This window comes from Ctenopharyngodon idella, chromosome 4 (genome assembly GCF_019924925.1).
Source record: "Ctenopharyngodon idella isolate HZGC_01 chromosome 4, HZGC01, whole genome shotgun sequence".
NCBI lineage: Eukaryota > Metazoa > Chordata > Actinopteri > Cypriniformes > Xenocyprididae > Ctenopharyngodon > Ctenopharyngodon idella.
In genome coordinates this window covers 8,760,417-8,772,694 of record NC_067223.1, presented here as the reverse complement: position 1 = coordinate 8,772,694, position 12,278 = coordinate 8,760,417, and the positions used below count along the sequence as shown (strand labels likewise).

Genomic DNA, 12,278 nt, shown 5'->3' with positions numbered 1-12,278 from the left:
TCAATTATAGAGGACAAGGAGGAGAGGTAGACCAAACAAAGCTCCACTAAAAATAGACACATATCAAATGCATGACATGTCATGGCTATTTTTAGACCCAATGTGTTCATGCAGTACAGTAGCTCAAACCTTCCTCTCACTGATACAGATCTAATACACATCCCTATGACAAGATCACACTCTACACAGGTACACAAACATGGATGTGAATGCTGATGTATTGCATGTTTGAGGTGGCATAAGCTACCGTTCAAAAGTTTATGGTCAATTATGGTCAGTTTTTTAAGAAATTAATACTTTTATTTAGCAAGGATGCATTAAAAGTACAGTAAACATTTATAATTTTACAAAACATGTAACACTGAAGACTGGAGTAATGGCTGCTGAAAATTCAGCTTTGACATCACAGGAATAAATTACATTTTGAAATATTAAATTAGAAAACAATATTACAGTTTTTACTGTATGTTGGATCAGATAAATGCAGCTTTGGTGAGCATAAGAGACTTCTTTCAAAAGCATTACCGATCCCAAACTTTTTGAGCAGTAGCATACATACTTTTTTCAGCACTCAGGGGGATGATAAAGCTGTTTATATGAAGCTATTCAGATGTAAAATTATATATAGAAGATCAAGAAAGCCCCACAATCCTGTGCATTTCAGCAGTTAACTCAAGAAACAAATGACATTCGACAGAGTGGTTGAAAGTAAATTCGATTTATATAAACATCACTTTTCAATTCAATTTTTAGAGGGAAATAAGCACTGCAGTAATTAAATATTAATTTGCTCATCTCTAAAACTCACTTGAATTTGTTCTAGATCATTAGACATGGCGTTATGATGCCATGAAAGCTTTGGAAAGGCTTTCTGTGAAGTCACTGACTGTTGTTTCACAGAATGAAAAGGTGAGCCTGCATCCTCCTATTTAGCTTCATTCCCCATGTGCCTTCCCTTCTTTTCTGAGGCTGCAGGTGAATAACAAGCCCAGTAGAGGAGGTTGGTATGTCTGCGCGCGTGTAAGTCTGACCCCAGATACACTAACAGGCCAGCAAGTTGTCGGCAGTGTGGATCTTAGACCGCTCCCAGGTCATTATTGCGCCTCACTTCTCATTTGCCATTTGCAGGCTTTACCCACAAAACAACCGCAGCAAAAGGTTTCCAGCTCTGCCTCAGAACAGACCAACTGCAGCTAAACTTGCCTCGAAAACTGCACAAACAAGTCATTAAAACTGAAACAGACACACGCAAAGAGAGAGAGAGAGGCAACAAGCCAGACAGGAAGGGCTTTATCAACACGTTATAGTGTGGACACTGAAACCACTATTATAGGACAACTATTTTGAGATATGCTATTTTTTTAACTATATTTTTACATTTACTGAATGTAACAGTGATGCTTGCTTTACCAAACACCCCAAAATACTGAGATATAATTTTCCTATGATCGTGTGAATGTGATAAATTGGTGCAAAGCAGATTGAGATATATATATATATATATATATATATATATATATATATATTAGTCTGTTTAATCTCAGCCAGTCTGATAGATGTCTATTGTGTTCGATCATTAGATTGGGTTGCTGTCACACGACAGGAAATGGTTCTTTTCTCTCCGATAAGTGAAGCTACTGCAACATGCCACAACACATGGCAGGCGAGAGAGAGAGAGAGAGAGAGAGAGAGAGAGAGAGAGAGCAGCCTGGCTGCCATGGCAACCCTCCCATAGATTCATAAGCATGGGAAGAGGCCTAAGTTTTGCTGTCATCACAGACATATTCAGGACACACACATATTGAAGTGTCTCTTACAAATGAGTTGTGTACTTTCACACTGGGTGTTTCTCTATAGGGCTGCTCTGTTTCTCTGCAGAAAGGCCCGACTCGAAACCACTGTGTTTTCCTCTGGGGTTTGGCATAAGCAGCTGCAGAGAGAGTGATAAAACTGTTGTATACACGGACACACACACACACACACGCTCAACATGCCCATATTCACATGTGCACTCAGACACACACACACACACACACACACACACACACACTCAGTTTCCCCTGCATCTAAAGCACGCTGTCCTGCAGCATATTTCATCATTAATTTTCAACACTTAATCCTCTGCTCCAGTGGCTCCAGCTCTCTCACATCATTTCAATAATCTACATTTGTGGTGAGCGTCCAAACAAACACACACATCCACGAAGGCGAGCCAACCCACCAGGTTTGGGCACACAAAGTAGGGATGGGTCACAGTGGTAAACTAGTTGACTAGTCATCCAACAACAATTTATATTTACATATTTTATACATTCATAAATGCATATTCAATAAAAAACAAATTATAATAATAATATTAATTTGCTATTTATTTGTTTGTTTTTTAATAGTTTATTCATTTATGCATTCACTCATTCTAACATAAGTAGACTGACACATCCCTAATACACTAATGTATGTAGTTGATCCGTATGGAAGCTTGTTTCTGCCACTAAATAAAAAAAAAGGTAATTGCGACTTTTTCTCTCACAATTCTGACTTTTTTTCTCGCAATTGCGAATTTATATCTCACAATTCTGACTTTTTTTTCTCAGAATTGCGAGATTTAAACTCTCAATTGCGAGTTATAAAGTCAGAATTGCACAATATAAAGTCAGAATTGCAAGATATGAAGTCGCAATTCTGACTTTTTTTCTCAGAATTGCGAGATAACCTCACATTTGCGAGTTATAAAGTAAGAATTGCATGATATAAACTCGCAATTGCGTCATATAGTCAGAATTGCGACTTTTCTCAGAATTGCGAGTTTATATCTCACAATTCTGACTTTATATCTCGCAATTCTGACTTTCTATTATGCAATTCTGACTTTATAACTCGCAATTCTGACATTATATCATGTAATTCTGACTTTATAACTCACAATTCTGACTTTATAACTCACAATTGTGAGTTAATATCCCACAATTCTGAGAAAAAAAGTCAGAATTGTGAGATATAAACTCACAATTGCGAGAAAAAAAGTCAGAATTGTGAGATAAAAAGTCACAATTACCTTTGTATTTTTTATTTCAATGGTCGGAAACAAGCTTCCATAGATTCACCAATGTGCATGCTCACAAATCAGTAAAACAGGAAGGACTGGAATACGGGCAGTCACATCTAAAGGATAACGTGACCTTTTCCTCAACACCTTCTACCATTCATAGACAAATTGAAGCCTTTTCCGCCAACCATCACCATCGACAACCGGCAATCGGAGCCGTCATCCTGAAACAACCCGTCTCCACGGTCTGAACAATTTTACAGTGTCTGAATCGCGCCCTTTGAACTGTGCATCTCCTCAGTGGCGTCTCCAAGGGCCAAAGAATTCACTTCAGTGCACACCTCATGGCTAAATGCACAGAACCTCATCAGATAACACACACACTTCGACCCATCTACACACAAGCACACACTTTCCCCTCTGTCCTTCACACAGGGCGCTGTCAGCCAGACTTCCTGTGCCAGGTCTGCTTCAAGGTTAGCTGCTCATTGTATTGAGTGAGTGGCTGAGGTTCTCTCAGTGGCGAGCAGGCCTACTGGATGCATTATCACCTCGGTGGGGGGGCTTATCCGGCCCTCCTGGTCAGCGTGTACCCCGCCAGTGAAACGGGCTGCCATGAATGCTTCACGCAAAAGGATTAAAAGACCGTCGACTTCACCCTTGGCTCAAAACAGATTCACTGACCGCAATTAATAGGTTTAATTTCACCCTTTTTGACATAGCTACTGGCCAAAGGAGAGGATTGAGGCCTTGGCCATATGGTCTATTTATTATACGTAAACACTGAAAGGCATCATGATGGGTTTTTGAAAGGATAATGTAGATGCCTACTACAGGGAACTAAAGAGATTGGAGAGATTTAAGCCAACATGTAAAATCATATTATTGATTTTGCCTTCATACCCTCCTTGCATGATCTTAAGAATTTGGATTCTGTTGAATTTTTGCAGAATAAAATAAACATGTTGGCTGACTTCAACTTCCTGACTAACACAGTGAACTTTGTAGTACTAGAGCAACAAAATGAATGACATAGGAAAAGGATAAGCATAATATATATACGTCACTGCTGGAAAAATTGGCTTTCAATAAAACTTGTCTTCCCTTTTTCCAAATATGTAGGAAAACTTCAATACCCATAATGCACCGGGCATGTTGCCGTCCAAAGCCACTTCCACCAGTCTGCTATGGATACGCTTTACCAGAATCAAATACTGCCTTGCTTTAGTAGGAAATACCTTGTGGCAAACTTTTAATCAGAATGGTGTCGACTTGTATTGTTCCCTGGTGCAAGAATTTAAAGAGTAAATGTTTAGTGGGAGTGAGTTACTTTTGGTTTCCAGTGAAGGATCCAGCGCGTTTTAGGCAGTGCCTAAAGGCAAAGAATGGTAAATATGGAGAGAATGCCACAATGGAAAATCTGAAAATCTTGAAATCAACATTTCAAACTGGATGTCAAAAGTCTTTTGCGTCATCCGGCAGACTTTTGCTGACAAATAAACATGAATTTCTTGGCCTATAGGTAACATGGGGAATGAGTAAATATTGTTAATTTACATACTACCGACATTGTAACAATACAAAGCGGGTTGAAAATTGTCTATGTTGCACTTTAAATACTATTATTTCATAATTAATTTTTATAATAATAATATAAAATATATTATAAAATATTTTTATTATATAAATACATTAAATAAATATAAAGCATAAATTCCTTTATTTTGTTGCACTAGATAAAAGAAAAGTGCATATAAAATTTCATACAAATTTGTGAAAAGAGAGACATAAGGAGAGAGGAATGGATAGATGATTGGACGAATGTAGAACAAGGGAGCAAGAGGGGACAAAAAGGTTCCAAAGTCCCAAAACCACATCTGGTCTGGGGGTCCGCCGCAGTGCCAGGGGTGCTGAACAACTGCTGCAGCAAACACAGCAGTTTCGTGTTTTCAGCTCTGTGCTTTTTATGCTGACGGCCGAGTGTGTGCGCACATTATAAAAACGTGTCTGTGTGATATTCTCTGGTGGGTTTAGAAGTTGTTTACTGCTTCTCTCTGGGGTTTGGCTACAGCTCTGTCTTTTAACATGGTGAGACACAGAACATTCTGCCATTGCACCTCCTCTCAGAGTCAATCACACAGACAACGCTAACTACAGTTGGAGAACCACAGCCATGCTGAATGCTGTAAGCCTTGGATTATCCTGTTTAAATTTAAAATAAATACCTGGTGGAAATTCTGCTGTCGTGTTCAGCCTAAGTAATCCTAATACCAACATTTACATTCATAAAAAAAAAAAAACTGCATTAAATGGAAATGAACCAAAATCACAGCAACACAAAGAAGAAACATCTCATTTTGATTTCATGGGTTCTTTTTTCCCCAGCTTCCCATACAACTCTCACATAAACGACCAAAGTCGCTCCAGATAATATTTACTTTTCATGATGAGCTCGTCTTCAGCTAGTAAACAATTTACTGAGTGTGACGTGCTGGCGGACTATAAATCACCATGCAAAAGGGACGGTAATAAACTCATTTTCATTGATTAATGACTGCCAGCGAGGACTATTTTCTTGTTTTGTCTAAAAGGCAACAGTGACATCATTGGCTGTTTTCCCGCAGAGATCTGCAATCACCGAAATGGCAACTAAAAGGTTTCTGTGTGTTTGTGTGTGTGTGCATGGTTATGTTTGTCCGTCTGCCTGAAAGAGAAAGTCACTGTGTTGTCTGTCTGTTCCTTGGAGATTTGTTTGGCTTGTTCGTATCTGCAATTTGGTGTCTGTCATTTCGTCAATCATAGTCTCTAACAAAACAAGTCAGTCATTTTTTTAATGGAATGTCACACAGAAAACATCCTTATTACCTGCAAGATATCACAGAGTTAGTTGTCTTGAAGTATGAGTGCTCCATCTCTATAATTACAACAGTCTCAACGGTATATTTGAGGGTGGAGATTGAAAAAAGGAGTGTAATTAAGTGGCTAAAAGCCCATTCACACCAAGGACGCTAACTAACAATAACCATAAAGTTTTAGTAATCGTTCTAATTTAATGAGAATAGGGAAGTCCACACCACAACTATAATGATAATAACACAGAGGAACAATATTGTTGGAATCATTTTCAGAACGATCTTTTCCAGCTAATGAATGATAAAAACATTACGTTTACATGGACAGCAATAATCTAATTATTGACCTTTATTCTTACTAATACAATATTCTGATTAAGGTGTTTACATGAGTTGCTTTTAGAATATTCCTTTCATGTTCCCGTTTTAAATGTTATAGAACATAGATCGCTTAATGGCAAACGTCATTACATCCCCATGCAACGCCGTCCAACATTCCCTCCAGAATTTCAAGTATCAACATACAGTTCGTCTTCGTTATGGTACCATATACCGTTTTGGATGTTTAATTTTTAATTTTATAAAAGCTTCAAGTGCAGTTAATTATTTGTCATGCTTTATGTGCAAATAGACAACGGTGGATACAAATTCTCCAGCAACAGGCCTTCTCTGTACTTTCATTCGGCAACATTTCATTCATGCCACTGCGACAAACTCGGAGGTACTGGATGAGAGATGAGAAGAGGTGAGAGGAATTTGATTTGTGCCTTCTTGCTTGAAGCTATGCTCTCTTGTTTGCCGTCAAACAGCTGATTACTGCCGTGTGTCTATGTGTCCTACTGCAAAATCCGGCGAAAACTCCCACACAACGTTAATAGTGTGATTAAGGTGTGTACATGTCTATAATGCACTTCGATAATGCGACTAAAATAGGAATACTCCACTTCTCTTAATTCGATTTGTGTTCACTTTGAGTATGACTTCAGCCAGATTCAGGTAATCAAAAATCACTGTTTACATGGTAGTTTTTTAATCAGAGTATTGTCTTAATCTTGTTAATATTGTAAACGTACTGATTGACAGCCAATCGGAATCCACCAGACATTATAGAGCTCAAGCATTTAAAGTGGCAGAGAGCATAACTGCAGCACATGCTTATAATAAAGCGAATGTTACCGCGCCTTGGTGTGGAAGCTAATATAGTTATTGGTATAGTTAATGTTCTTGGTGTGAACAAGTAAGTCTGGCATAAGCTCCAGAACTACTAACATTGCTTACAGCACCAAAACAGCTCTTCTTCTTCCTTCTGCAGGGATGATTTTTTTGGGGGAAAGGACTAGTCTGTTATGCCACGGATTTTCATCCACAGCCAGACCCAACTACAAAACACACCACCATAATAACAAGAATGCGTCGAATTGGAATCCTGCCTTTTGGCAAAGATTTGCCTGTCTGTAACGTCAACACCCTGGAGGTTTAGCACTTGAGAAAAAGAGAAAAATGATACTCTCATTCTCTCTCTTCCTCTCTGTCTGTCTTACCCTTCTTCTGCTGTCGTGCTCTCTCTCTCTATTTTAATGTTATTTTCTGCTCTGTGCAGTGTCTGGCTGGCCCTTGGATTCGTCTCAGACACGGCTCCTCTGAGGCACAGTCGGAGAAGAGGGTACCGGGCCGAAAGCCCCTGCACCGCATCATCCAATTACCCCCGACAGCCTCTGCCTGTGCAGGGATTCCCATGGCCCTCTCTGCTTGCCTCTCATTGCGCCGCTTACCAACCGTTCCTCTCTACACACGTCAGACACAACAGCAGAAGATTGCCGAGCATGACCACGTTTGCAAAACTCACTGCATCTAACGTTCTTACAGAACAGATGTAGTTGACCACGCTCTGATCTTCTCATGTGTCATAAAATGCCCACTGTCAGCAATTACTACACAAGACTTGCTCCATATCTGAAGCTTACAACAATAGTCCTTGGTTTCTCACGCTCCTGCAAAAGAAACAAAAGTCCTACCTTTTTCAGACGACCCCCTTTGGTCCCCACAAAAGCCAAAGAGTGGTTCTTGTACACGTAGGCGATAACGGAAGTCATTTTGTCATTGGATTCGGAGAAGAGTGGAATTCCGCGTACCATCTCCGAGACACCAAGTGGGGCGTTCATATCCAGACCACAGAAGTTGTCATCGATGGTGAGAAGCTAGAAAGGAGAACAAAGAATGTTTAATTCAACTTATTAGAGTAGTGTGCAAGCTAAATCACTAACCGCCTCTAAAAATAATTTTAAAATAACAAGATGAAAAATCTAAAACTAGTCGACCATACTAAATTAACTTATTGACTCATTTTAGTTTAGAGCAGTGTGATGAAGAAACAATGGCCTATTATCTTTAGCAAGGATGTGGAAAACACTACAAATGTGGGAGAAAAAGCATATATGTTTCTTTAGACTAGTTTGTCACAATATACGTTTACTGGACCATTTGCGAGGCAGCTTCACAGCAGATTCATCATTGTCACTATTTAGCATCAATTCAGCCAGTCATATCTAAAATGGGTTGTGAGGTTTATCTGATATAAGACCAAGTGCATTTATCATTTCAGGTGGAAAAGCATCTTAAAAAACATCTTTTAAATATGGCTTTTCAGGTGATGCCGTGTGACATGTAACATATGGCTGGGAAAGTTACCAGTGTCAGCCAGAATGGAGTGATTTACAGCTTCTGATATAGAAATAATAATTTGGTAATGCTTCCATATTTCAGTCTGCTGAGAGGGCTTTGGAAACAACGGCATCCATTGAAACAGCTGCACAGACCTCAGGATAAAATGTCAAACAAATCGAAAGCATGATTAATGATGCCCAGGACTTTGACTCATTGAGGGCATGAAACCATAACACTTCTCAAGCGCTGCCAAATATTATATGCTCACGGCATTTAATTCATTCATGAGTGTCTCCTCAGGCTCTGATAAGGCCTGCTGAGAAAAAAAGTTTGAATGTTAATTTAAACTGATTTTTTATATTATCCAAATTGATTCATTTTTAATATACATATTAAAAAGAAAAAACAAGCAACATTTTTTTCTGTAAACATATTATGCAACATTAAGGAAAAAAGTGGGTTTGAAAAAAAGACCAAATTTGTTTATTCTTAATACATATATGTAAGGGAAAATCCATGGCTAGCTGCACATTTACCGATTTTAGATTCAAATAACTATCAGATTAAAATCGTTTAATGCACAGCTAGCCATTGATTATCTCGCTTATACCATGGTCATATGCCAGCATTGACAACTTAAAGCTGTTATTAATGTTTGCAGCACATTTCACTAAAAGGATAAAAATGATGGTTATTTTCATCAGTTACGGCTCGTTACATGTAGCATTCTGCCCGCTTTGAATCAGACACAGAGATAAAGTAGTGTGTAAGATTACATTTATTTGAAGAATGAATTATAGCAATTATTTGATGTAATTATCGAGAGAGAGAGAGAGAGAGAGAGAGAAATATAAATAAACCTATTTTGACATGAAAAACAACATAAAAACCTGAAAACTTCAATATCTCATATAAATACATAAATTACAAAAAACTCCCACTGTTTGGGTGTTTGTGTCATCTTGTACAAAAGTTTGACCTACATGATGTCAGGCACTTTAAAAGGTCTAATTTTGTTCTAAAAGCATGGCCCACAATTATCCATCACTGGGAAGCAGCATAACAGGTGCCTCAAACTGCTTTATTAGCATTAATATTTCAGTTTTTAATGGCATATTCTCTCAGTCAGAGCATGAAACAAGAGACAGCTTGAGCTGTGTTTTGGCCCCAGGCACCAACCCAAAGCACAGTCCCAAGTGACAAAAAAGGGTGAAGGGCAATCCTGAGTGATGCCCAGGTTGGGAAAGGAAGCATCTGGATGTACATTATCACTCAATAAGACTCTTTGTGTATGAACTGAAATAATGTACATACTCCCTTGATGAGAGTTCAATTATATCTGAAGCAGTGTTTATCTTAATAACAACGGCCCCCGGCTAATGATATTTAAAAATCCATTGCAGGCCAGGGGACAAATCTGTAGTGTAGCAGCAGATCGGACCAACCTCGGAGAGACCCGATCAATCAAGTGACTGGATGGGTCTTTACATGCAATATAGCAAATGTCTATTTGTCAGCGGTCAGGAGATACAAGACCCTTCATTAAGCAAATGGAAGACAGGGGCTGCCTCTCTAAAATGGCGGATTATGAGTGATCGGCCGAATCGATATCGAACACCGCACTCAATTCTCAGTTCACTCAATACAAGCCGGAATGAAGAATAAATAGAGAAATGAAGAAGGGAGTTGAGAGAGAGAGAGAACAGGGAAATGTTCAACGTCGTATATGTTTTTTTTTACTCTCTCTCTTTGCAGATGTCTGACCTTTAGAAATGTTCTGCTGTCAGCCAAAGCCTGCGTGCCGCTCGGCTCGCTTATGCCAGCCTAGAGTAATGGTGCTCATTTCTAGCGCACGGCTCTTGTTAGAAAGCCACAGCTACATGAAAGATCTGTTTTCTGCAGTGTTAGTCTTTCTGCAGATGTCTCCTGTCCATATCGGGGGCCATGAATCATCACGGGTTGTTGAGGCAGCAGCAATCTGCTTCTATGTGCGCACCTGCTTACACACGCAAATAAAATAAAAAAACTCGACCGCAATCACAGCCTTGATCCTGCTTACACGGGTCAAAATGTGTAAAGCCCAAACACAGCAGACTGGTAGCAACAGCTACAAAGACTTGCCACCTCTGAGGTTAGGAATGAAAAAGAAAACAGCGCTAAGAATAAACACAATGACAGTCATAGTTGTGACACAGACTAATGCCTTTTGGCATTGTGGATATTTTATCAGAAGGCCCAGGCCTTGTGTGGCAGGGCGCATATGCCTGTGACACAGACAGGGGGGATGGAGCATGTGTCTTGTCGTCTTCTCATTGGCATATGCCATGGTATTTCTGGCAAGGTGAACAACATGCCAGTCAGACCCTATGTGCTGCAATCTAATGAAATAGGCTTCCTGTCTGTCAACCTTTCAGGAAGCAGACACGTTTTCATTACCTAGCCACATAAACATGACATTTCCTCTCTCCCCATCCCGACGCAAATAACATCTTTCGACGCCCCTTGTGCGAGAGGGGGCGCCCTCCCTGCCGCCCATCAACCTCTTCTACTTCTCCGTTTCTCCATCTTTAATGCTTCCCTTCTGTCTACGACTGCCTCACTCGCTCTCGGTGTGGAGCGCTCGAACAAGCTGCCGCATTATTGGCAATTTCATGCTGCGTGTCTGAAGGTGTAAAGGAGGAGGTGGGGGGGGGGGGGGGGGGGGGGGGAATGGTTTGACGAGCGCAACTAAAAGCTTCTGGATCAGCGCAGGCGCCGTTTTTCATTTGAACTGGTTCCAGAGAGAGGGAAGCAGAATCAGGTCATTCGGACCACTCGCTGCCTGGCTACGTCCACCAACACAAAGACAGCTCTCTTTCCTTGCGCCGGCGTCTCTATGTGTCCCTGGATAGAAAGACAACAAGTGAAATCCAAGCTTTTTTTCAGAAGCTTTTTTCTAGGTCTTTTTGTCCAATTGGAGAACACAGGGGTCCAACCTTAGAGCATCTGGCACAAGAAGTAAAAGGAACCATGGATGCAGGTCTAGAGCATGAACTACACACTTTTTAGTTCAAAAACAGCTTTTGTAGTCCTTACTGTTAGCTGAGAGGGTGCAAAACATTTTAATGTGCTATTAATAGATCACAGTTTGATCAAAATGCAGAGTTTATGCAAATAAACCCTGATCAGTGCTGCGAGTGTACATCATTCAGATGATGAATCGGCTCTTCAAGAGCTAATTCTGCACAGTCATATAATTACCCTTTCAGAGTCTTTCCTTTTCATGCTCAAGTAATATCTCACGCAGGGATTGTTGTTAGCAACAAAGACATTATTTCCCACAAATTTTAGCTCCATGTTCGACGTAATTATATCAACACTCAATCAGCTCTGAGCATGGCAATCCTTGTGCTCTCACAATTCTGCAGCATTTAAGAGGTTGTTTTTTGTGTCCGTTATGCATTTTGATTGGGTGCATTCTCCACTCGGTCTGTCTTAATAGTTTCTATCAGGGTTGAACAACTGATAGACAATCACGCAAGCTCTCCACAGAAAAGAACCTTTCCGGAGAAGAGCATAATGGCACTCTAGAGATGCACAAAATTGCATATCTGCAAATTCGACTACTCTGAGGGTTGTCTAAACTACTAGTTGACTAATCAGTCTTATAGAAGCCCTTTATAACTAGACTGATTTCAGGTTTATTCAAAACAGCTTGTGTTCAAATACACACTGTA

General features: G+C 39.9%; 1 protein-coding gene across 3 annotated transcripts in view; it reads right to left on the bottom strand.

The window, feature by feature from the left end:
- plxna4 (plexin A4) overlaps positions 1 to 12,278 on the bottom strand; it is a 146,067-nt gene that overhangs the window by 95,012 nt on the left and 38,777 nt on the right. For all 3 annotated transcript variants that reach the window (XM_051889881.1, XM_051889880.1, XM_051889882.1), the window contains exon 3: positions 7,914 to 8,096. In XM_051889881.1, the coding sequence (XP_051745841.1) occupies positions 7,914 to 8,096 (183 nt within the window). The remainder of the gene's footprint in view (positions 1 to 7,913; positions 8,097 to 12,278) is intronic.